Genomic DNA, 22500 nt, shown 5'->3' on the forward strand with positions numbered 1-22500 from the left:
CTAATTATTTTTTAGCACCTCGACTCTGGCTGTTTTTGAGCACGACTTAGTTCATCTCAGTGATTTAAACATGCGAACACTTCCAAGTTGTAGCAACAAGATGTCATCCCGTTCTTTCACTTCTTTCCGATATGACACGAATGCAGCATACGCCTTCTCTTCTCCTCTCTCTCTCTCTCTCCTCCTCTCTTCCTCCTCTCTCTCTCCCGAGACTTGACCTGCTTTCTTGGCCTTCCTCGTCTTTCTCCCCCCCCCCCCCCTCATCTCCACGCTGATGGAAGGAAAGGAGAAAAAGGAGGAACGGATTTTATTAATTACCTCATTAATGGAGAGTGGAGGGCTGGTTTTGGCTAAATGGGGAGAAGGAGCGGTGGGGGGGGTGGAATGATGTTCAATATATTCAATGGGATTCAGCTTGGTATTGTCAGGGGAGAGATGGAGGGATATGAGAGGTGGGGGGGGGGGGAGATGGGAATGATGGAGGAGGGTAACCCAACCTTGACACAGATTGCCTTCATTCCACTGAATGTTACTGTATATTGTAAGTTTATATGGAGCGGAAGGAAATTAATTAAAACGTTGCACTTCAAAGCAAAAAATAGACTGAAGAAAATAAATAATAAATACACAAACAAGCAGTGGAGGAGGCAGTGTGGATGTGATCCCCGGTGGAGACGGTGCGTTCATGGACACCGGAGCCGCGCGTTTTTTTTATCATTATTGTCTGCATTGTTGTCTGGTAAATCTCTCCTGCTGAGAGCTAACCATTGGTCTCTTCCTCTCTTTCTCTCTCCTCATGCTCTCCGCTGATTGGACGGCTGCTCCTGCTCTCCACACATTTGACTTGAAACACAGGTAAGCGCTGCCAGTAATGTCTTTTTCATTAAGGTGATGTTGAACTTTGGTGGCCGAAAGAAAAATCGAGATTCGTTTTTTTTATATATTGGTAGAATCTGCTTTGCCGAAGTCCTGTCTCCCACCTTTTTCCACCTATTTACAATTATTGGTAAACGTATTTTCTTGGTTCCGTCGGCATAAGTTTCCCACTTGTTCAAGCTTAAAGGTTTAATAAACATATAGAAAGCGATTCACTTACGAACAATTCAGCAGCATGACTAGTTTTCTTTTCAGAATCTGCTTTGTTGGCGTTCGTTTATGTGCTAGAAGTGTGATTTTCAGACTGTTCCTCCATACAATGGCAGTAAATGGAGAGAGAAGAAAACACAATTCTCCAATCTCCTCTAAAGGATGAATGTGTAATATTTCTGTTTTCAGTGGTGGAAGAAGTACTGAGATCTTTTACTTAAGTAAAAGTAGCAATACAGCAATGTAAAGATACTCCATTACAAGTAAAAGTCCTGCATTCAAAATCTTACTTAAGTAAAAGTACATAAGTATTGGCAGCAAAATGTACTTAGAGTATCAAAGTAAACGTACTCATTATGCAAACTGACCCCATTTAGAGAGTTATATTTTTCATAAATTATTGGAATATTAATACTGATTTATTGACATACATGTACATGTAAGCAGCATTTTAAAGTTGTCAACGTGAAGCTAATCTTAACAATTTAGCTATACTTTTGGGTAGTCTAATCTATAACAATGCTATTTTATAGTTATTTTATAAAGATGATCAAATGTTTTAAATATAAAATATTGATCTGAAAAGTAACTAGTAACTGTAGCTGTGAAATAAATATAATGGAGTAAAAAAGTACAATATTTCCCTCTAAAATGTAGTGGAGTATAAGTACAAAGTAGCATAAAAAGGGAATAATCAAGTAAAGTAAAGTACAAGTACCTCAGAATTGTACTTAAGTACAGTACTTGAGTAAATGTACTTAGTTACTTTCCACCACTGTCTGTTTTCCTGAAGCATAATCTGACTAGTAAATAAAAAAAGTAAATCAGCAGGGTTTGCTGGGTGAAACAAAGTGAACGGCTCCCGGGTTTCACAGCGGGAAGAGAGAGAGGGAGGGAGGGGCCAAGCCTATAGAGGTCAGCACTGGACCAGAAATTACACATTTAATTTCATATATGTATTTCATATAAGCAGCATTAATAATTACCAAGTTTTTCTACTTATCTGAAGGCCACATGTTCCCAGAAGAAACGGGTTTGATCTTTACTGTAAAAGGCCGTACTGTAGAAGAAGAGTGTGTGTGGTTTAGTTTGAGCCGGACGTTCTGCATAAGCATCGATCCAAGCAGCCGGAGGTCCTGGACTGACCAGAGTGCTTAATTCTTACCCTCATTTTCATTATTTTTTGCACCCAATTTCAGAATTGTTGTGAACAAACAAAAATATGTGCCCTCATAAAATGTTTACATGTTTTATAAAGCATGTGCTCGATTTAGCTCCTTCAGCAGGTTTCAAACTGATTTCACCCACTTGCCGTAATCACTTCCATCTACTTGATTACATTGATTTGTTTGCTTTAATTAGCTGATATTTTGTTGAGTAAAAATATATTTAGTTGAATGAGGCTTTTGATGAGGTGTAACAGGCAGATTTGTTGATTAAATCATCCATGCGGTGGTTGTTTATTGTTATTATTATGGCTTTATTATTGTCCATTTGGGGTATTTAGGGTACTTTGGTCATTTAAATAACACGGGTTATCTCATTATGTGATGAATGTCGTTTTATAATAATATCACACCACCCAAATATGCAAATATTTTCCTCCAATACCCATTTTCAGTGTCATTTTAGCCTGATTTATACTGACGTCCATGCAAAGGGATTCGTATTCTTAAAGATACTTAGATTATAAAACAAGAGGACCAAAACCATTTTATGACTTGAGACATTCATTTGTGAAGACAATTTGTACTAGAAATGCGGTAGCCAGGCGCACGGGTAAATTTTACCCATTGGCGGTTTTAGGTATACAGCGACCCGTGGCGGTTCTAGTGTTAAAGGTTACTTCAGCTAAAAACCTACTGACACTGCCATGCGAGGCGTCAGTGTTAGAAACAGACGTGATGGGCTCTGCCGTGGTCAGTATGCAGACCGGAGCGATGTCGGTATCGATCAACAAGCTCTCAAGTCAAGTTTATTTCTGTAGCACTTCATCACAGGCCTGTCTCAGAGGACTTAAAAGAGAACGAGCCCACTTAGATCTAACTGATCAACAATCAATCGCAAAAAACAAAATGATGCAATACAGTCTGCAACGACAAAACCAAATAAAGCACAAGACACAAAGCGGCAAGTTGAAAAGACGTGACTGACACCAAGCTTCACCGGCTCTGTGTATTCACTCATAATGTGTGCATGTCCTGCTCTGTACCTTCCTGCTCACTCATTGCAAATATCAGCCAAAATTGCCCAGAAAAAAACAAAAAAAACAAAACAAAAAAACATCGTCTACCCAACCAGCTCATCTCCCATTCACCGAAACCTTGATCATTTCAAATCCAATATTTCTGCGCTGGTCTGGAACCACAGGCGTGACGGCTGGATAGCGGCAAGCTGCTTAATTCATATGAAATCAATGTTCAGGCCCATTTCAATCTATTTGATCTCATTAGCCTCTATGGCCAGTCCATGACAATGAGCAAGTCTCCCCCGGTGAGGCGGGAGGCCTTGGTGCCTGCATGGCTGTGGACCCCTCGGCCTCATTGGTAAACCGACAGCGGCAGCTAATCAATGTTACCTATAGCAGCGGGCGGCCCTCGCCTCAGCTGATTGGACGGAACAAAGGAGGATGCCATGAAATGACTGACAGCAAGTTGTGCAATTACAGGACTGATGCAAGGGATCAGTCGATATCTTTTTTGGTTGATATGAGTGCAGGACAATGAATATGTATTGACTGTGTGTGTGTGTGTGTGTGTGTGTGTGTGTGTGCGTGCATGTGCGTGTGCATCAACATTTAGGGTGAACATTAGTTTTAAGACTCCTTGTGTGTCTCTCTTCCCTCTCTGTCTCCTGATTTGATTTGTGTACTTGTGTGTGTTTGTGTGTGTTTGTGTGTGTGTGTGTGTGTGTGTGTGTGTGTGTGTGTGTGCATGCTTGCGTGTGTGTGAATGAATGGGATGTTCCCCGTCTCTGTAATAAGATGTAAATAGGCCAGTGCTCAGATTTGGTAGCTGGCAGGTCTAATTCAAATGTGAGAGGCAGTGGGCTCATCAATCTTGCTGGGACAGCTACAGATGGCTCCCTGATGGCCAGGAAACTCCATCAGAGCCCTGCTGAGCTCCACACAGACCTGCTGCTGGGAGACAAGCTCTGCTCCTCTCTCTGCTCCTCTCTCTCTCTGCTGCTCTCTCTCTCTCTCTCTCTCTCTCTGCTCCTCGCTCTCTCTCTCTCTGCTCCTCTCTCTCTCTGCTCCTCTCTCTCTCTCTCTCTGCTCCTCTCTCTGCTCCTCGCTCTCTCTCTCTCTGCTCCTCTCTCTCTCTGCTCCTCGCTCTCTCTCTCTGCTCCTCTCTCTGCTCCTCGCTCTCTATCTCTCTGCTCCTCTCTCTCTCTGCTCCTCGCTCTCTGTTCCTCGCTCTCTCTCTCTGCTCCTCGCTCTCTCTCTCTGCTCCTCTCTCTCTCTGCTCCTTGCTCTCTGCTCCTCTCTCTCTCTCTGCTCCTCTCTCTCTCTCTGCTCCTCGCTCTCTCTCTCTGATTCTCTCTCTCTCTCTGCTCCCCTCTCTCTCTCTCTGCTCCTCAGTCTCTCTGCTCCCCTCTCTATCTGCTCCCCCCTCTCTCTCTGCTCCTCGCTCTCTCTGCACCTCTCTCTCTCTCTGCTCCTCTCTCTCTCTCTCTGCTCCTCTCTCTCTGTCTCTCTCTGCTCCTCGCTCTCTGCTCATCTCTCTCTCTCTCTGCTCCTCTCTCTCTGTCTCTCTCTGCTCCTCTCTCTCTCTCTCTCTCTGCTCCTCGCTCTCTGCTCATCTCTCTCTCTCTCTCTGCTCCTCGCTCTCTCTGCTCCTCTCTCTCTCTCTCTGCTCCTCGCTCTCTGCTCCTCTCTCTCTCTCTCTCTCTCTGCTCCTCGCTCTCTCTCTGCTCCTCGCTCTCTCTCTGCTCCTCGCTCTCTCTCTCTCTCTGATCATCGCTCTCTGCTCCTCGCTCTCTCTCTCTCTCTCTGCTCCTCGCTCTCTCTCTGCTCCTCACTCTCTTTCTGCTACTCGCTCTCTCTCTCTGCTCCTCTCTCTCTGTCTCTCTCTGTCTCTCTCTGCTCCTCGCTCTCTGCTCCTCTCTCTCTCTCTCTGCTCCTCTCTCTCTCTCTGCTCCTCTCTCTCTCTCTCTCTGCTCCTCGCTCTCTGCTCTCTCTCTCTGCACCTCTCTCTCTCTCTACTCCTCTCTCTCTCTCTCTGCTCCTCGCTCTCTCTCTGCTCCTCGCTCTCTCTCTCTGCTCCTCTCTCTCTCTCTCTGCTCCTCTCTCTCTGTCCCTCTCTGCTCCTCGCTCTCTGCTCCTCTCTCTCTCTTTCTGCTCCTCCCTCTCTCTGCTCCTCTCTCTCTCTCTCTGCTCCCTCTCTCTGTCTCTCTCTGCTCCTCTCTCTCTCTCTGCTCCTCTATCTCTGTCCCTCTCTGCTCCTCTCTCTCTCTCTCTGCTCCTCTCTCTCTCTCTCTGCTCCTCTCTCTGCTACTCGCTCTCTCTCTCTGCTCCTCTCTCTCTGTCCCTCTCTGCTCCTCGCTCTCTGCTCCTCTCTCTCTCTCTCTGCTCCTCTCTCTCTCTGCTCCTCTCTCTCTCTCTCTGCTCCCTCTCTCTGTCTCTCTCTGCTCCTCTCTCTCTCTCTGCTCCTCGCTCTCTCTCTCTGCTCCTCTCTCTCTCTCTGCTCCTCTCTCTCTCTCTGCTCCTCTCTCTCTCTGCTCCTCGCTCTCTCTCTCTCTGCTCATCGCTCTCTCTCTGCTCCTCGCTCTCTCTCTCTGCTCCTCTCTCTCTCTCTGCTCCTCTCTCTCTGCTCCTCGCTCTCTCTCTCTCTCTGCTCATCGCTCTCTCTCTGCTCCTCGCTCTCTCTCTCTGCTCCTCTCTCTCTCTCTGCTCCTCTCTCTCTGCTCCTCGCTCTCTCTCTCTCTCTGCTCATCGCTCTCTCTCTGCTCATCGCTCTCTCTCTGCTCCTGTCTCTCTCTCTCTGCTCCTCTCTCTCTCTCTGCTCCTCCCTCTCTCTGCTCCTCTCTCTCTCTGCCCCTCTCTCTCCTCTCTCTCTCTGCTCTCTCTGCTCCTCTCTCTCTCTCTCTCTCTCTCTCTCTCTCTCTCTCTCTGCTCCTCTCCCTCTCTCTCTGCTCCGTTGCTCTCCTCGCTCTCTCTACTTGCAAATGTAGTCAGGTTTGTAGGAATAAAATGAGACGTTTGCAGAGAAAATGAACTGCTCCCCGTCTGCATTTGGTCTAAAATATCACGACCGGTTGTTTTTTTGTCTCGTGAAAAAAGCATTTCCATTTCCTTCTTCCGGTTCATTGCCTTTGTTTCTATCTCTAACATCTGGTGGTCGATTGTGGCGATCAAACAGTTGTTGGTGTGATTCTCTTGAGTTTTCGGTTCTCTTGGTGGCTTTCTCTCTCTCCTTTCACCCCCAGCTCATTCACACTATAAGCCAACCCGCCAATATCCTCAGCGTCAACCGTAAAGGAAGTTCCAGAGGAGAGCGGAGGGAGGCATTTCTGTCCGAAAAAACGGCCGCCTGAAGTGGTGCAGAAGACCCGGGGCCTCTTGACTCCTGGCTTTACTTGGGAGTGTGCTACTCCAGTGTCTTGAGTGTGTGGGAGGCCCAGGCTGTGGCCTCCGGACCCCAGGAGGCCCCCGAGCACTGCGTGATTGAAAGTATTTTTTCTCTGCCAAAACACTGAACCGACAAAGGAAAGAAGATAGCCGCTGGCACGCACTGCCCCCTGAGCTGATACTGCAACTTTAAGGTCTATGGATGCAGTGGATCTACTGTACTGTGCTGTAATTAGGATTATCACAGTAATGGATGAAGCCTTTACTTTCACTTTTATTTGATAGGACACCTCCAGTCTCTTAGCCTTTATTACCATTCACTGCTCCTCTTGTCACGTCCTTCACTGTACAGTCATTGTGACCGAAGGGCAGTTACTATGCAGGAGCTCAGTGTTCAGTAGTGTAAATTAGTGATGGGACGATCTGCTTATAATAATAATAATAATACTAATAAAACTTCATTTATATAGCACTTTCTCTTAACAAAGTTACAAAGTGCTTAACAAAAAGAATTAAAAAAAAACAACAACAAAAAACAAAAGAAAAAGCAACATATCAAACATTCATAAAAGCTTTCCGATAAAAGAATGTTTTAAGAAGAGATTTAAAAGACACTAAAGATGTTGCCTACATACGATACGATTCGATACATTATATGTGGTTCACGATTCAATACGACCACGATACGATCTAATAAATAAATGTTCAATGGCAACAAAGTCTGACTGTCCAGAATTATGTTTATTTCTGAGCCACAAATCATTCTAGCGATGGCATTGGCTGCTGGAATGTAAACAATTTAAAAATGTCATTACAGAGCAAATGATAGAATTTGGATTTGTGATTACTACAGCAGAATAAAATGTAAATGTAATATCGCGATTCATTTTTCTGCCCCACGATAACGTATTGTCGCATTTTTGTATTGTGATGTATTGAATTCCAATATATTGTCCCATCCCTAAAAAAATAATAATTACAAAATGATAAAAGTGATGTGAAGTGAAGCTGACCTGCTAACTATGTGTTGCATTTGGGGGAGGTGTGTGTGTGTGTGTGTGTGTGTGTGTGTGTGTGGGAGGGGTGGTGATGCAAATGTGTGACTGTTGAAGGTCACCATCCAACAGCTGACCTGTCACCATTGATCACCTCTGACTGTGTGTATGTACAAAGAGTGTGTGTGTGTGTGTGTGTGTGTGTGTGTGTGTGTGTGTGTGTGTGTGCATCCTGACATGAATAGCCATGCAGGATCTATGAAGTATTGGCTTGCAAGCTGTGCCGTGACGCTGGTGTTTCTATGTTGGCAGTTCGCAGAGGGCAGCCGCTTCTCCTGCACCCGGAAACATGCTGATGTCAAAGAAACATTGACATTTTGATATCTTGAGTTGTTTATTCTACCAGACACTTTGTAGTCGCATTGTAGGAGAAAGTTTCTGCTTTTATCCTTGAGTTTTCCCACAAGCTAAGCTGAAAGACGACAAGTTTTGCTCATAACGTGACTGGTGTCTGGTTTAAAATAATACAATACAATCTCAGCTGAGTGTGTGGGCGCTCAGCAGGCTTGTCAGCTGAGAGAAGTTGGGGGTTTTCGCAGTCATTGGCTATCAACGCATCAGCGAATCAGATTTGAGATTAAAATGTCCTTAGTTCAGCCTGGCAAGGGCATAAAAAGGGGCGAGAAGCTGATTCCAGCCATTCAAGCTTCCCAGTTCTACAGCTTTTATTTGAAAGACGACAGGTTAGTTAATGCTTAATAAGAATTAACTAACCCTTAATTAACAGTTAACTAATGTGTCTGGTAATAATTTACTAATGGTGTTCATGTTAACTAAGGTATTCATTTATACATTGTTTAATAGTTTATAAAGATGACTATTAAATAATGTATAAATTAATACCTTAGTTAACATGAACACCATTAGTAAAGTATTACCAGACACATTAGTTAACTGTTAATTGTAAAGTGTTACCAGAATTTTCATAAAACCACCACAAAGGTTGTAAATCTCCAAGGTTCTTGAGAAGCGGTGCCAGCCAAATGCCCCGGCCAGTTTGGATTTTCGCCTCGCACCAGAGCTTTTCCGAGAAGGTGGCGAGTGTAGAATTAACTCAGAGGCTTATTACGGCAGCTTAAGTTGAGGCTTTGAACAGCAGCGCTCACGGGGTCGCCCCAAAGGCACAGACGGAGATTTTCTAGAGAAAGGAGTAGGAAGGACCAGAGGCCACGTCTCTCCCTGCTGCCGGGCCGCTCGGGCTGCAGAAGACAGGCTGCTGGAGGCGATCGATCTGAATACAGCAGAGAGGGACGGAGGGACGGAGGGACGGAGGGACGGAGGGACGGAGGAGAGAGAAATCAATGGAGCCGAGTTGCTGATTCAGTCGTGGCATCCGCTGGTCAACTGTGTGTGTGTTTGTGTGTGTGTATTATGCTTCTGTAGTGCAGTGATTCTCCAGATTTTTCATATCAAGGACCCCTAATTTAGTCCACATTAGAGCCACGGACCCCCATCTGATGAGATTTTGTCTCTCGGACCCAAATCTGAGAATATTATTGTTGTTAGATATGATTTTGTCCAGAATTCCGTGACTACCTTTATTGTAGGTAGAGAGATAACAGTGAAACTGATCAAAACAGTCATTCTTCTACATTCTGTAATTGTGTTAACGTCTTGTAAATGCAATAATGCTGAAGATTAACAAGTCATGAATTTGCTGTGGACCCCCTGGAACCCCTTCAAGGACCCCTAGTGGTCCCCGAACCCCACGTTGAGAACCACTGCTGTAGTGTGTTTAAAGTGGTAAAATGCAAGGTTCTTGTTTGTTTTTTCATTTAGTCTCCATCTTTGTTGCTCGGCGCTCACTGTTGTGGTGTTTCTGCACTGCACTTCCCAGAGATCACCTGTCAATCAAACAGTGTGGGCGGAGCTTGGATTTTTCTGTTGGTGAAGTTTGACTTTCTGTTGGTGGCGCTCTTTTCTCTGTCTGTTCAGCCATGATGGCTATCGCTGCTCACGCTAACTACCCAGTTCTTCTTCTTCTGTTTATTCCAAACAAAACCGGAAACGTAAAACGCATCACTTCCTGTGCATCAGAGGATTTTTCCCAGGAAAGAGCTACCAGACACCGGCTGTTTAGAAAAAGCTTTCATGAACTGGATATAGGGTGAATCGCTGTTGTGTTGTATGGGCAATAGAGAGTAGCAAAACAGGTGTTAATTTATATGAAAACATTACAGATTATTACTTTAAGGCCTATTTTTTAGGGTTAATAATGAGTTTAATAACTGGGAAGGAAAATAAACAATATCAACATTAAGTGCTGGTAAAAAATTTTTGGTGGTTGGATTAAAAATTGATGTCTGTTTGGAAAGCAGCTCTCACATTTGGGTGTCAAAGGAGTAATTATAAAAATAAAAAAAAAAAAGCCTGCACAGAAGGTTATGGGACCACTAAAGTCTGTTAGCTGTGATATGTCATGCTTACAGCTCTCTCTGGGCCCATATGGCTCCAAAATACACTTAAACACCTTTTCTTCCTCAGAGGTGTAGCATATGGAGGCGATTATATCAAAATCAATTTTTTGCGCTTATCTCTGCTTCATTGGTAGAATATGTGTCAGGGTATTTGTCTAGGTGTCATCATAGTTTAAGAGTTTAATTTAAAGTGGGAGTCACTTTCATTTGGCCTGTGACCAAATCTTATCTCAGTCACATTGTCTGGATCCCACTGGACTCAAATGAATGTGGCCGTACAACACATGCATAACTTTTTTAAACTCGTTTGTGACCAGTGTGCCTGTCTATTTATCTATCTATTTATCTGTCTGTTTACAGCCAGGCCTCAGTCATATCTAAACTCTGAAAACATATTATTCATCAGCGAAAATGTTGTCATCATAGTTGCAAATGTGATGCGGTTGATTATCTCTTCGTGAGACTCCCTGCTTAAATAAAAGCATACTATGAATACTGAATATTATGAATCGATAGTCACATACTGCTTAGCCTCTGTGGGGGAGAAACACCTCCTCCCTCATAAATAAAGCTCTTTTTTCCAATTGTCTTACAGCCATGAGACAAGGTTTTCAGCATATAGCAAGCGCTATGATTGAACAACGGCTAAAAACTGCTCAGCAGTTTGCTAATATGTACAAACAGTGTGCGACTAGGGATGCACTAGAATAAATGAATATTTGAAGAACTGTCTGAGTCTCGTGGCTGACTTTTAAATCTGTCTGTTTGAATTGGAAAGTAACCAAACCAACTGAACTAATGCTAATGCTGTCAATGCAGCAGTGAGAATTTTCTGGTTCCCAACTCCAGCTAGCGGTTGTACTCACAACTAATATTATTGTGGTGACACACCAAAGTACATTTGGCCAGCTAATTGTGATGAGATAAACAACAGAATTCATCTATTTTAGCGAAAGTTGTGTGAAAGCTGTGTCAAAATAACTACAGTTCTGAAGCGATTAGAATTGGTAAGCGTGGTGTTGGCGCACTAAATCCTCATGTACTTTACAAGCGATCGCTTTTGGCTTGGATCGAATATTCGAATGTTCGTGTGGAGGAGCCAAAGAGTAGCTGATTCTCCAAAAATAGACTTTTACACATCCCTATTTACGACTAAGCTCCAGGCGCCTTTGTCTCTGCTTCTTAATTTGCTTTTGCTTCCCGCCTCAGCCTCCTTCTGTCTCTGAACTTTTCTCATTGTGTTTCTGCTCTGCGGGGTTTCTCAGGGGACGGAGCCACTGGAGGGCATGATCTTCATCCTCCCCTTCCCCTCTGTTCCTTCAGCATACTTTTACTTCTTATACACACACACACACATACACACACCTATACACAGCAACATCAATATAAAATATTCCTTCCCAACTCCAGTCCTTGCAGGCCTTTCTTAGCCCCATGTTGGTGTAAGCAGCTGCAGCTGCCTACAAGCTGAACTGACAACAAGATCAATGACACATAGTGAATGTCGCCCAAGATGCCATTTCGGCTCTAACTGGAGACATAAAAGAGCCCCCAGGCTGCCATATTGGCTCAAAGCCCCTGCTGCTTATGGCTCTGCTTGTTTCTTTTGGAGAACCCACGGGGAAATCACCTTTCAAATACTGAGACACTCATCTCCTGTGAAATATATATGCAGCGCCAGGTAATGAAGAGGTGCATATGCGCTGTGGCATTTCCACCGCTATCTGTGGACCTTCAGTACAAAGTAAAATATACTCCCCGGTGTCAGAGCTTTGATAGAGACGGATGGAGCCATTGTGGCTGTAATAAGATAAAGCTATTGCATGTTGACATTTGCTTTACTGTGTGAGAGTCGTGTAGCGATGGAGCTCAGCAATAAACAATGAAAAAGAGATGTGGGAGTTGCAGAATGCAGTTGATTGTATCTTTATCAGTCTGCGCTTCGGTCTGCAAACCGATCTCTAGACAAACAGGATACAGCAGGAGACCAGACAGAGTGACAGGCAGTGAAACCACCTATATATAATAATATGTAACCAGTATCACTAAGCAGGGAGTCATTCTACTTCCTTTGGAAATAACAAACCCATAAAGAAACAATTCCTCATCACTAAACATTTATATTTGATAAAGGTTCCTTCTGACCTCAGTACAGCTATGAAACAGTGGATTCTCAGGAGACATTAGTATTTCAACAGCTTCTTCTGACCTCAGTGAAGAAACTGACAGAGAAATACACTAGTGCTCTTTCAGTAGACTGTATATACAATGAAAGTATAAATTCACCAACACTAACTCTGAATAATATAATGTCTCTGTTTACATGCGCACTATAATGCGACTATTGCCAATACTGCGAGTAAGGCAATATTCTGATTCAGCTGTTTACATGACTCCACTATTTGACAACTCCCCAAAATAATCTTGTTTACATGGATGAAGAACTCGATTATCCAGAGAGAACTGTGGGAATGGGAGGGTTTTTTTTGTTGAAAAAAATAACTTGTTTCCTGCCAAATTTTGCCAAAATGAATACAGCCATGGCTCTGCAGTACTTCATCATGTTGTTCATCACAGCCTTCAGTGTTTTTCAGTGGACCCAAAATTGTTCAGTTGTTCTGACAAATCCATCCTCGCAGCACATGTAACATAGACTCTGTGACTCCTTCTGCCGCCATCTTGGTCCAGTAATCAAATGTAATCAAAATCTAAAGTTTTTCACAAGCCAGAACTCAGTTTCCCTGGTAACACCTGAGGGTTTGACTAATACCTGGAACAATCATTACCATCCCATAAGGTTCTTATGCAATGGAAACATTGTTCACTACTCCAGTAAATAGGACGAACCTTAGATACGACTTGGCAGCAGGAGATATTTCTCGTCCGCTCAGCTCATAGAACCCTTTGGCTCAGCTAGGAGCCAGAAAGCTAACGTTATGCTAGCAACATTCAAAGTCAATAACATTGCGTACGGTTGACAAACAGTAAATATAATTTGACAGTATGTTTAACAACAAGACTAGCTAGCTATCCAGCCATGTCATTGTCCCCAAATCAATATCAAGATTTTCACGAACAAATGAACGGAGTAAACGGAGGCTTTGACTGCGTCCCTGTTGCTATTGTTACTCATGTTAGATGCAGGCTGATGCTACGTAGCCAGCGCATTCATTTAGAACGGTGAACAGACAGTTTCACTGGAACTACTTAGTAGGTGTCCATTATCAGGAATTAATGGACACTCTGCAGCCAATCAGAATCGAATATTCACCCAGACCATGGTATAACAGGAATTAATGAACACCCTGCAGCCAATCAGAATCGAGTATTCACCCAGACCATGGTATAAATGAAATTAGCTACTGAGACCATAACCTCTTGTGGAAAAATGTATTGACTTTATATTTTTATCAGAAGTTGGGTTGTTGTCCGGTTGGGCGGTTTGGAGTCTTTTTGGAGCCGGACTCTAGCGGATGTTAGAGGAACTGCTGCTGGTTTTGGCCGCTTGGGCGCAACTTGACCACAGTTCAAGGAATGCGACTAAGGTGTAAACATGTCCTAACTGGTGTTAATGCAAATAAAATGGGAGAACTCCACGTTACCTTACTCATGTTTACCTCGACTAAGAGCATAATCTCATTAGTATAATCAGAGTGTGGTGTTTACATGGGTCCTGCCTTACGTGCACTGTTGCCTTAATCGCATTATAATTACTTTATTGATGTGCATGTAAACATGGCCAATGAATAATTATACACTGGACTTCTATACCAGTTACTTAAACCACAAAGTGTTAAGATTCCAGTACATGGATCCGACATGTATGATGATGCTTATGGCGACGGACTGAGCCACTGCAGGCCAGTTCCAGTCCTGACGTCTTGTTGTACTTGTGTTTTTTCAGAGATGCAGGCTTTCAGATTTGTTTTCCCTACATCTTGTAACCCAAAGGGACATTTGAGGACAAACTTGTGAAGTTTTGCTATTTATAAACGTCCTGATCAAGAATAGCTTGGCTGTGTGTGGATAAGCAAAGAAACACTGACGTCTGTGGTGCATTGTGCAGAACTTCTGCATTAATGGGGAACCTGCTGGCGGAGAGGAAATGTGTGTGTCAGTCCCTTCTGAATGATGTGGGGTGTTTCATTGTCCCCCATGCGATTAAAATGGGAGGTCTGGGGGACTATGGATCAGGCTGTGTCCTTCTGTATGTCAAACATGATTTCTCTCTGGTGAAATCTCAGTCACCGCTGGTCTGGTTTGATGAAACATGGAAACGACACCTCTTCGCACTGTCTTTCACACTTTAAAAAATGATATTGTTTGGCCAAATGGCGGCACTAGAAAAATAAAGCTGCAAACTGGAACCAAAAATGGTTCTTCGGAGTGATGCCATAGAAGAACCATTTCTAGTTCCACAAAGAACCTTTTAAGAACCTTTTAATATCTAATGTTAAAAAGTTCTTAATTCTTAGTTATTGGATGGTGGGTGATGGCATAAATGTGGAAAATAACCAAACTCCTCCATAATATATATTGAGCAATTGCAAATGAGGCTATACAAGGGCAGATAAACAAAAAGGTTTCAACGTTGAATACCCAAAGGTAAAAAGGTAGCACACACACAGATCTTCAGGACAAAGTTGACTTATCACATTTTCACCAATTTATCCTGGCCATGTCAACAAACATGCTAACGGCATATTCCATGTTCCCTGTGCGAATGGCTGTTTTATGTTCTGAGATTCGTTGTTTGAGTGCTCTCCTTGTTTGTCCAACATATGCTTGTCCACATTACCATGTGACCCTTTAAGCCAATCACCTGCCAGCTCACTATCATGAAGCCAACCATGGCTCTCCAGCCACTCTGCACTTTATTGGATTTGAGCATGTAACTTCTCCAGCCAGAGGGGGCAATCTACCAAAACTACTCTCTGAGAGAGATGTACTGGATTTCAACACTCAACACAATGACACCTGCTGGACTGAATAATGATTTCAGTTTCAAATGCTTCCTCTGAACAAGTTTCAAAATATGGAAACATAGAATGTATATCACAAAACCTGTAACCTCAGTTAGAACTGTTAAATTGTATGGGATTTACCATTTCACCTGTTTTTAGTCATTGTCATATTGTTAAGAATAATAATAATAATTGGTTACATTTATATAGCGCTTTTCTAGGTACTCAAAGCGCTTCACATATGGGGGGGGGGGGGGGGGGGGGGGGGGGGACTCAACTCATCCACCACCGATGTGTAACACCCACCTGGGTGATGCACGGCAGCCAGTTTGCGCCAGAACGCTCACCACACATCAGCTATCTCAGTGGAGAGTAGAGGACTGAAAGAGCCAATTAGGTAACGAGGGATGATTAGTTGGCCATGATGGAAGGAAGGCCTGTTTGGGAATTTTGCCAGGGCACCGGGGTAACACCCCTACTCTTGCAATAAGTGCCGATGGGAACTTTACTGACCACAGAGTCAGGACCTCGGTTTAACGTCTCATCCGAAGGACGGTGCTCACTCACAGGACAGAGTCCCTGTCTCTGCCCTGGGGCATTGGGGATATTATGCACGAGACCAGGGGGAAGAACACCACTTCCAGCACCAGGTGGTCTCCCATCCAAGGACTAACCACAGCCAAACCTGCTTAGCTTCCCAGGCAAGCTAGCGATGTGATGCAGGAGCTATGGTGCTGGCAAAGAAGAAAAGATGTATATGTGACCTCAGGAAGTTAATTACCATGTGACCCTTTAAGACAATCACCTGCCAACTCCTGTATATAAATGACATGACTTCCATTTTCCTCCATGCTCTGATGAAGGCCACTAGGCCGAAACGTTAGCATGTTTGTTGACATGGCCAGGATAAATTGGTGAAATTGAGATTAGTCAACGTTGTCCTGAAGATCTGTGTGTGTGCTACCTTTCTACCTTTGGGTATTCAACGTTGGAACTTATATGACTTTGGCTTAGCACCACAAACAAAATACTGGGAAGGCGCATCCTTTCAAAGATCAAACAAAAAGGTTTCTTGGTTCTTTGTGGAACCAGAAATGGCTCTTCTATGGTAAAAAATTTTATTAAACTCAAATGTGATATCTGAGACACAGGGATGACTGTTCTGGTGTTTAGAATTACACATAACACTGGCTGACCTGATGGGGGCGCTATAATTAAAGGTCATATATAAATACATGTAAAACTTTGAAAGGCCCTGCCTCCTGCACTGTAAGTCCAAGTGACACGAAACTTGCTCCTCACATCCAGCTCTCCTCACAGATTACACTGATTGGCCTAATGAGGCAGCTTCACTTAAAGGTCAGCATCTCAAACTTTGAAAGGCCATAACTCCCACACCCCCGAACTGATTTTAATGAAACTTGGAGGGATGATGCGTCTTGTTGCTGATTGGCCCAAACGGTGCATCATTCGTGGGGGACGACATGTTGTCTTGTTTATCTTGAATGTGAGTTTTCCTCCAGAACATCTTGGGTGTTTTTCCGTTGTTTATTTGCTCACTGGGTCCTTGTTTGGGATGTCGTGCATGCTACCTGTGAAGCAGTGAGGTTTTCTATATTTATAATCACCTGGCTCCACGCAGCCCATGCTGTGGTTTTGAGGGAGCTTTGCCGTTCCGCATTCCTCCATTTGATTTGCGTCCCAGAGGAAGATAGGGGAAACGAAGCCTTGAATGTAATTTTATTAATTCAGATCCACGGTTCTTCTTTTGATCCCTCCCTCCTGCCGCCGCTTCTGTCAAATTGAGTTTCATGTGCACATCAGATATTTCTGAATGTCCCGTGTTCCCCAAACGTGAACCAAACAAGCTTTGAAAAAATGACTTGATCTGAATTTATTTAACTTTTATGTGTGTGTGTGTGTGTGTGTGTGTGTGATTTGCAGGTCTTGTGAAGCTGGGCGTCCACTGTGTCACGTGTCAGAAAGTTGCCATAAAGATCGTCAACAGAGAGAAACTCAGCGAGTCTGTTCTTATGAAGGTAAGGCAGTAATCTATGATCTGTGTGTATGTGTGTGTGTGTGTGTGTGTGTGTCCCTTGTGTTCAGTGATAAGTACTCTCGTTATATCTTTGCACAGAACAATTGTACCTGTAAATTGATGCTCTGGATGCTTGAGCTGTTGAAAAGCGTCTATCTTTGCTCTGAATTCTCTCTCAAAGTAAGACTGCCATTCTGATCCTCAACAATTGTCAGTGTAAAGCCAAGCTTAAAAGGAAATTCTGCCCAAAAACACTTAAAAAACTGCCATTGGTGACGTACAATGCAAACCCATTTAGTTGTTTGGTGTATTTTTCTTCTTGGTGGATACCCGGCCAATCGTAGAGGAGGTGACGTCACCTCCAGATGTTTCCAGCAGCTCCAGTGGAGTTTGATATGAGAAAATGTTTCAGGATGTAAAACCTCAGCAGGTAAACGTCAGGTTTTTGGTGTCAGTCCCTCAGAATCAAAGAGCGAGGGCTTCTTTCTAGAGCCGCCATTTTGCACCGAGAGACGTCCAACAATCATACAGGGAGAGATCCATCGTAGAAGAGGAGAGAGACCGGTTTCTCCACCCACAGGAGCAGGAGAGAGACCAGAATGCAATGCAGCAGAGAGACAGGTTGGGGGTTTGAGCAAGCGGAGCAGCATTAGCTTTTTTTGATGGATGCTCTCACCCCTTTCTCTGGGGGTTGTTGAAAAGCATTCTGGGAAATGGAGGAAATCACTAACTGAGGTAGAAGTAGATGAAGCAGGCTGAGGGAAAGTGAGTTCCCTAAAATTGAACATCACAGATTGATGATATATAACAGACTATCCTAGAGTGTAATTTTCCTTCAGGTCTTTATGATTTTATACGAGTCTGACCCCGTGTTCACACTGCGAGCGACTTTGAAAAGGCAAATTGTGTATTTCTCACCGCTCTGGTGTTGTCATAATGTTAAATTGTTTAGAAGAGTGAACATAGCAAGCTTGCAAGCGCTAATTGGGCGGCGTTCATTTGAAAATAAACGAGAAATTTGTTTTGAGACGTTTATTTCTGTCGTTTTTTGTAGAGAACTGTGAAAGGCTTTTGAACGGCTGGAATCAACTTCTCCATTCTGAATTTGCCGGTTTGCCTGTTGCATGAAGCTAAATCACATCACTAGGCAAATCTGATTGGCTGCTGGCAGCTGATTGACGGTGAAAAGATTTCCAGGTCGCTCGGCTCTGGAGGAGGTGAACGGACGTCTGGTGATCAGGCTGCTCGCAACGTGCGCACACAGTGATTAATACATGATTGCTCCCATTGATGTTGACTTGTGCGTCAGCGGTGACATCATGCAGCACTCAGGAACCGCAACCTGCTCACCAAGATCCTCTTTTCTCTTTTTTTCCCCCCCGCATTTAGAGGTAGCAGAGCAATTTGAAGATATAAACCCTTCCTTATTGGAAATTCAAACGCAATCTCTAAACATGGCAGAGTGACTGCAGTAACAGCACTGTCAACAGAGGTGGAAAGTAATGAAGTACATTTACTCAAGTACTGTACTTAAGTACAATTTTGAGGTACTTCTTTACTTGAGTATTTCCATTTTATGCTACTTTGTACTTATACTCCACCACATTTTAGAGGGAAATATTGTACTTTTTACTCCATTACATTTATTTCACAGCTATAGTTACTAGTTACTTTCCAGATCAATATTTTATATTTAAAACATTTGATCATCTTTATAAAATAACTATAAAATAGCATTGTTATAGATTAGACTACCCAAAAGTATAACTAAATTGTTAAGATTAGCTTCACGTTGACAACTTTAAAATGCGGCTTACATGTACATGTATGTCAATAAATCAGTATTAATATTCCAATAATTTATGAGAAATATAACTCTCTAAATGGGGACAGTTTGCATAATGAGTACGTTTACTTTGATACTCTAAGTACATTTTGCTGCCAATACTTATGTACTTTTACTTAAGTAGGATTGTGAATGCAGGACTTTTACTTGTAATGGAGTATCTTTACATTGTTGTATTGCTACTTTTACTGAAGTAAAAGATCTCAGTACTTCTTCCACCACTGCCTGTCAATGGCTCATATCTTTCTCACTCTCTGCAGCTCTGAATGCACAGATACCACAGCAGCAGTACAGTGAGGAAGGTGTGAGAAGCCTTGCATAAAACCTTTAAAGGCAGTTTCTCAAAAATATGTTTCACAGCAAAGCAAAACAGCCGCCAACCCATAGCTGCCTCACTCTTCCTCCGATTTAAGTGATAGGTGCCTCGTTTTGTAGATCTTATTTTGCTCTTCCATAAAAAATGTGAAAAAGCTGTCCAGGGTCCCTTAGTGTTGATTTGACAGCCCCATCACATTTTTCTGCCTCATTATACGCACACACACACACACACACACACACGCAAACTTCATAAAGTGTAGAAACATGTTTATGTGCATATAACTGTGTGGCTGTTAGCAGTGTTAAAGAGATGTGTGTGTCATCTCTGTTCTTTAATGTTCTGTAAAGCAGTTTGTGATGAAGCTTTGACATAGGAATTCACTCTTAAAGATACTGTATGTGCCTAGAATGTGTGTGTGGCATGTGTGTGTGTGTGTGTGTGTGTGTGTGTGTGTGTGGTAAGAGTTTCAGGTAGATTGCCCCTGCTTGTGTGAATCAGCAGCGGCTAATTTTCCGATGAGAAAGCCTGTGCGTCACACCTTTTCTTCTCTCCTCACCTCGGTCGATTACTTAGCAATTGTGTATCCGTGTGTGTGCGTGTGTGTGTGTGTGTGTGTGTGTGTGTGTGTGTGCGTGTGCTTTGGCGGAGTCAGGGGTCCAGGCCATTTGCTGCTGATTACTGGGCTGCAGTCTTTGCTTTCTGCTGATACGTCCTTTCATCCTAATGAGAGTCTGAGTGAGTGAGGAGCGGCGGGAGGCGTCTGGACACTCTGACCGCCTCACTCCTCGCTCCTCACTCCTCACTCCTCACTCCTCGCTGCTTCAGCCAGTCCGCTAATTGGTCGTTAACAGCGATGTCGATGTGGGTGCATGTCGGTGCTGAATTCGGTCGGTTAGTGCACTCGCTTCTCATGAGCGTGGTCACGATAGCCGACATTTCAATGCTAACTTACTAATACCATTGCGAAAAATTCAATATTTGATTTTTTATAAAATGTTCGATTCTTTCACCAACTGTGTTCCGCGAGCTGAAATTCCAGTTCGTCGCCTCCAGGGGGCGAAGGTGTGCAGACTGTAATAATTCGAAGAATAAGAAGAAGAAGACTGGAATAGACGTCGGTCTGGCTCCTGACTCTTCATTCAACAGAGTGAAACAGTCCACTAGGGGCCGGATTCACCAATGTGTTCTTAAGATAGATCTTAAGAAATGACATAAGAGGAAATTTTAGGAAGTTCTTAAGAAGGCTCGCAAGTGCAATTCCTCAATATTTTCTTAGTAACAGTCTCATTTCTTACGAATATCTTTAATTTTCCTACTTAAGAACTTCTCATAATAGCGCCTGAATTAATTCTGGTTAATAAACTTTAGGCTTACTGCCATTGAGGCTAGGAGACAAGGCTAGGAGGCTAGGAGACAAGGCTAGGAGGCAACCCAAAGTGCTTCCATCTACAAAATAATTGGGGAAAAACCGATTTAGGGCAACTAGAGCAAAGATTTAAACATTGGTTGCTGTTGGTAACTGTAAAATTTGCAGCTTATTTTCAACAGACATGAGACAGAGGCCTACCTGGCCCTACACCAAATAAAGCTTTACAATAAATGTTCATCTTAATGTTAGGTGTAGGGGAACCTATGAAGACTTTGAACTATAACCTATTTGTCTAAAATGTGTTTAAATATATGATATTAGAGGCTTACCTTTTCACTGTAGGAGTTTTAAGACAGGTGAAGGGCCGTCTTAAAGTTAAGAAAAAAATCAAGAACAAATTTGAGAACTTTCATTTAAAGAATACCATTTATTCCTAAGTTTTTTCTTGGGAAGAAACATAAGAAGAAAGTTAAGAAAATATATAAGAACTGTTTTTGAGAATAGCATTTTTTCCAATTTTTTTAAAGACTAAAGTTAAGAAAAAAATGGCACTTGAGAAGATTTTTTTTCTTAAGAGGGTTTTGTGAATCCGGCCCCAGGTCTTGAACTAGAACTGGGTATCAAGAACCGCTTCCAGTTTAGTCCCGGTTCCAAATTGTTTAATTCACCGGAATCGATAAGCGACCGCACTAAAGATTCCTCGATGATACTGTGATCTCGACCGCCAGTTACGTAAGGCATTATGCCAAATGAGCCATAGCTGTTTAGAAAAGTAGTTCTGAGACAGGAGTAACTACACAGAAATGTCTGTCTTGAGTATAAAACAAAGTTAACTCTGTATGTTGTCTTTTACCCCTGAAAATGTGAACAATAGGAATCTCTAAGGGAATCGATAAAGAACCGGATCGATGAGAAGAAACGCAAATGGCACCGGACTCGGTAAAATCCAAACGATAGCCAGCTCTGTCTTGAACTGGATCCCAGTTCACCTGAGCCGGTCGATCCAACCGGTGCCAGGAGCCAAATATGGAAATATTTCGCTTACAGATGAGTTTCACTTTGTTTTCTATTGCCCTTTTTACTGGGAACTGCGCAATACTTTGTTTAGTAAGATAAAAACAGATATTGATTTTGTAAATATGGATGATGCACAAAGATTGAGTTGGCTGTTCGCTTATGAAACATTTAAATGAGCTACCTGGAGAAAGCCTGGGGGATGAGAAAAAAAGCTCTTTATCAAGATAAACTGTAAGTTTGTAGCAGTTCTTTTCAGTGTACTGTTCATTTGAAACCTATCATTTCAAATATGTTATTTGAAAGAATATAGTAGTACTTTATAATGTGGTAATTTATTTATTTATTTTTTTGCTCTTATATGTATCACCGGAAGATGTATGTTTTTTTTTAAATGGTGGTGTCCTGTAATCCCATGTGGGATGGGCCAGACGTTTGGCATGACACAGAAATAAAAATAAACGGTAACACTTTATAATAACCATCATTAATAAATGGTAAATTGATAGTTAATTAAACTTTAGTTAATAGTTATTTTACTGTTAACAAACAATGAAATGATCATTAATAATGTTTACTAATTATTAGTAATGCTATAATTTATGTTATTTTATCATTAGTTTGTGTAATATAAAATCATTTGTTTATAAATGATATATTGTATCATAGCTGATAAGAGACGGTAAAAAGGGTAAAAAGCTATGATACAATATATGATTTATAAACAAATGGTTAACATTATTAATGATCATTTCATTGTTTGTTAACAGTAAAATAACGATTAACTAAAGTTTAATTAACTATCAATTTACCATTTATTAAT

General features: G+C 42.5%; 1 protein-coding gene across 1 annotated transcript in view; it reads left to right on the top strand.

Moving 5' to 3' along the window:
- Positions 1-22500, top strand: part of LOC139640100 (serine/threonine-protein kinase BRSK2-like) — a gene marked incomplete at both ends in the record, with an annotated part of 61531 nt that overhangs the window by 745 nt on the left and 38286 nt on the right. The window contains one exon of the mRNA XM_071514267.1: positions 17036-17130. Coding sequence (XP_071370368.1) covers positions 17036-17130 — 95 coding nt within the window. The remainder of the gene's footprint in view (positions 1-17035; positions 17131-22500) is intronic.

This window comes from Centroberyx affinis, unplaced genomic scaffold (genome assembly GCF_046629955.1).
Source record: "Centroberyx affinis isolate AG114_WGS23_722 - 3 ecotype Tasmania unplaced genomic scaffold, CSIRO-AGI_Caff_v1 ptg008332l_1, whole genome shotgun sequence".
In the NCBI taxonomy this organism is placed as follows: Eukaryota; Metazoa; Chordata; class Actinopteri; order Beryciformes; family Berycidae; genus Centroberyx; species Centroberyx affinis.